Genomic DNA, 904 nt, shown 5'->3' on the forward strand with positions numbered 1-904 from the left:
TGAACTGACCATCCTCAGCATCATGGCCTATGATAGATTTGTTGCTATTTGCCAGCCTTTACACTATCACAGCAAAATGACATTTAGGATGGTGAGACGTCTTCTGATTTTTGCTCTGCTCTATCCTGCATTTGGTATCGGTGTCGGTCTTTCTCTTACAATTAGATTGCCTCTGTGTGGAAATAAACTGCACAGACTTTTCTGTTCTAACTGGCCTGTGGTTCAGCTCTCCTGTGTGAACACAACTTTGAACAATATTGTAGGACAGTTTGTTGCAATAACGACCACCTTCATCCCCCTGCTCTTTGTCCTGTACACCTATCTACGGATTCTGCTTGTGTGCAGGAGAAGCTCGTCTGAATTCAGAGGAAAGGCGTTACAAACCTGCCTGCCCCACATAGTGACATTTGTGACCTATTCATTTTCTGTCTTCAGTGAGCTGTCACTGACCAGATTTGAGGGTGACAAACTAAATCCAATCATCACAGTTGTTTTATCTTTAGAGTATTTGATCATTCCCCCCATCAATAATCCTCTAGTTTATGGCCTGAATCTGCCTCAAATCAAAAGAGTGATTTTTAGATTTTTGAAGATACACAAAATGGGTCCTGATGATAAAATGTAAAACTCATCATGCACATACTGAGTAGTAAATAATGAAACTTTAAGACCCTGTTATTGAGAAAATATGCCTCTGAAATATATTAAACATATTTGCCCTTTGATTTTGTTTGCTATCACATTTATTTTAAGGACATCAGAATATAAACTGCATGCTCAATTATTAGGCAAATTGTGTTCCTCAGGATTCTTTTTTTTCTTTTTACAAACACAATTCTCTCAGTCAATCCAATTGAACCTCAAACTTGAATGTTTATCTAAGAAATTGTGAGTTTTGTCCTAC

The 904-nt window shown here is 37.8% G+C and overlaps 1 protein-coding gene across 1 annotated transcript; it reads left to right on the top strand.

Annotated features, from left to right (window-relative positions):
• Position 1: 1 nt before the first annotated feature.
• On the top strand, positions 2 to 625 carry LOC123974025 (olfactory receptor 51L1-like; the record flags this gene model as incomplete). The annotated part of the gene is made up of 1 exon (XM_046054444.1): positions 2 to 625. A coding segment is annotated over one exon (624 nt), but the record flags the coding sequence as incomplete, so codon positions are not given.
• Positions 626 to 904: the final 279 nt, after the last annotated feature.

The sequence above is a fragment of the Micropterus dolomieu genome, linkage group LG07, assembly GCF_021292245.1.
Source record: "Micropterus dolomieu isolate WLL.071019.BEF.003 ecotype Adirondacks linkage group LG07, ASM2129224v1, whole genome shotgun sequence".
Classification (NCBI taxonomy): Eukaryota; Metazoa; Chordata; class Actinopteri; order Centrarchiformes; family Centrarchidae; genus Micropterus; species Micropterus dolomieu.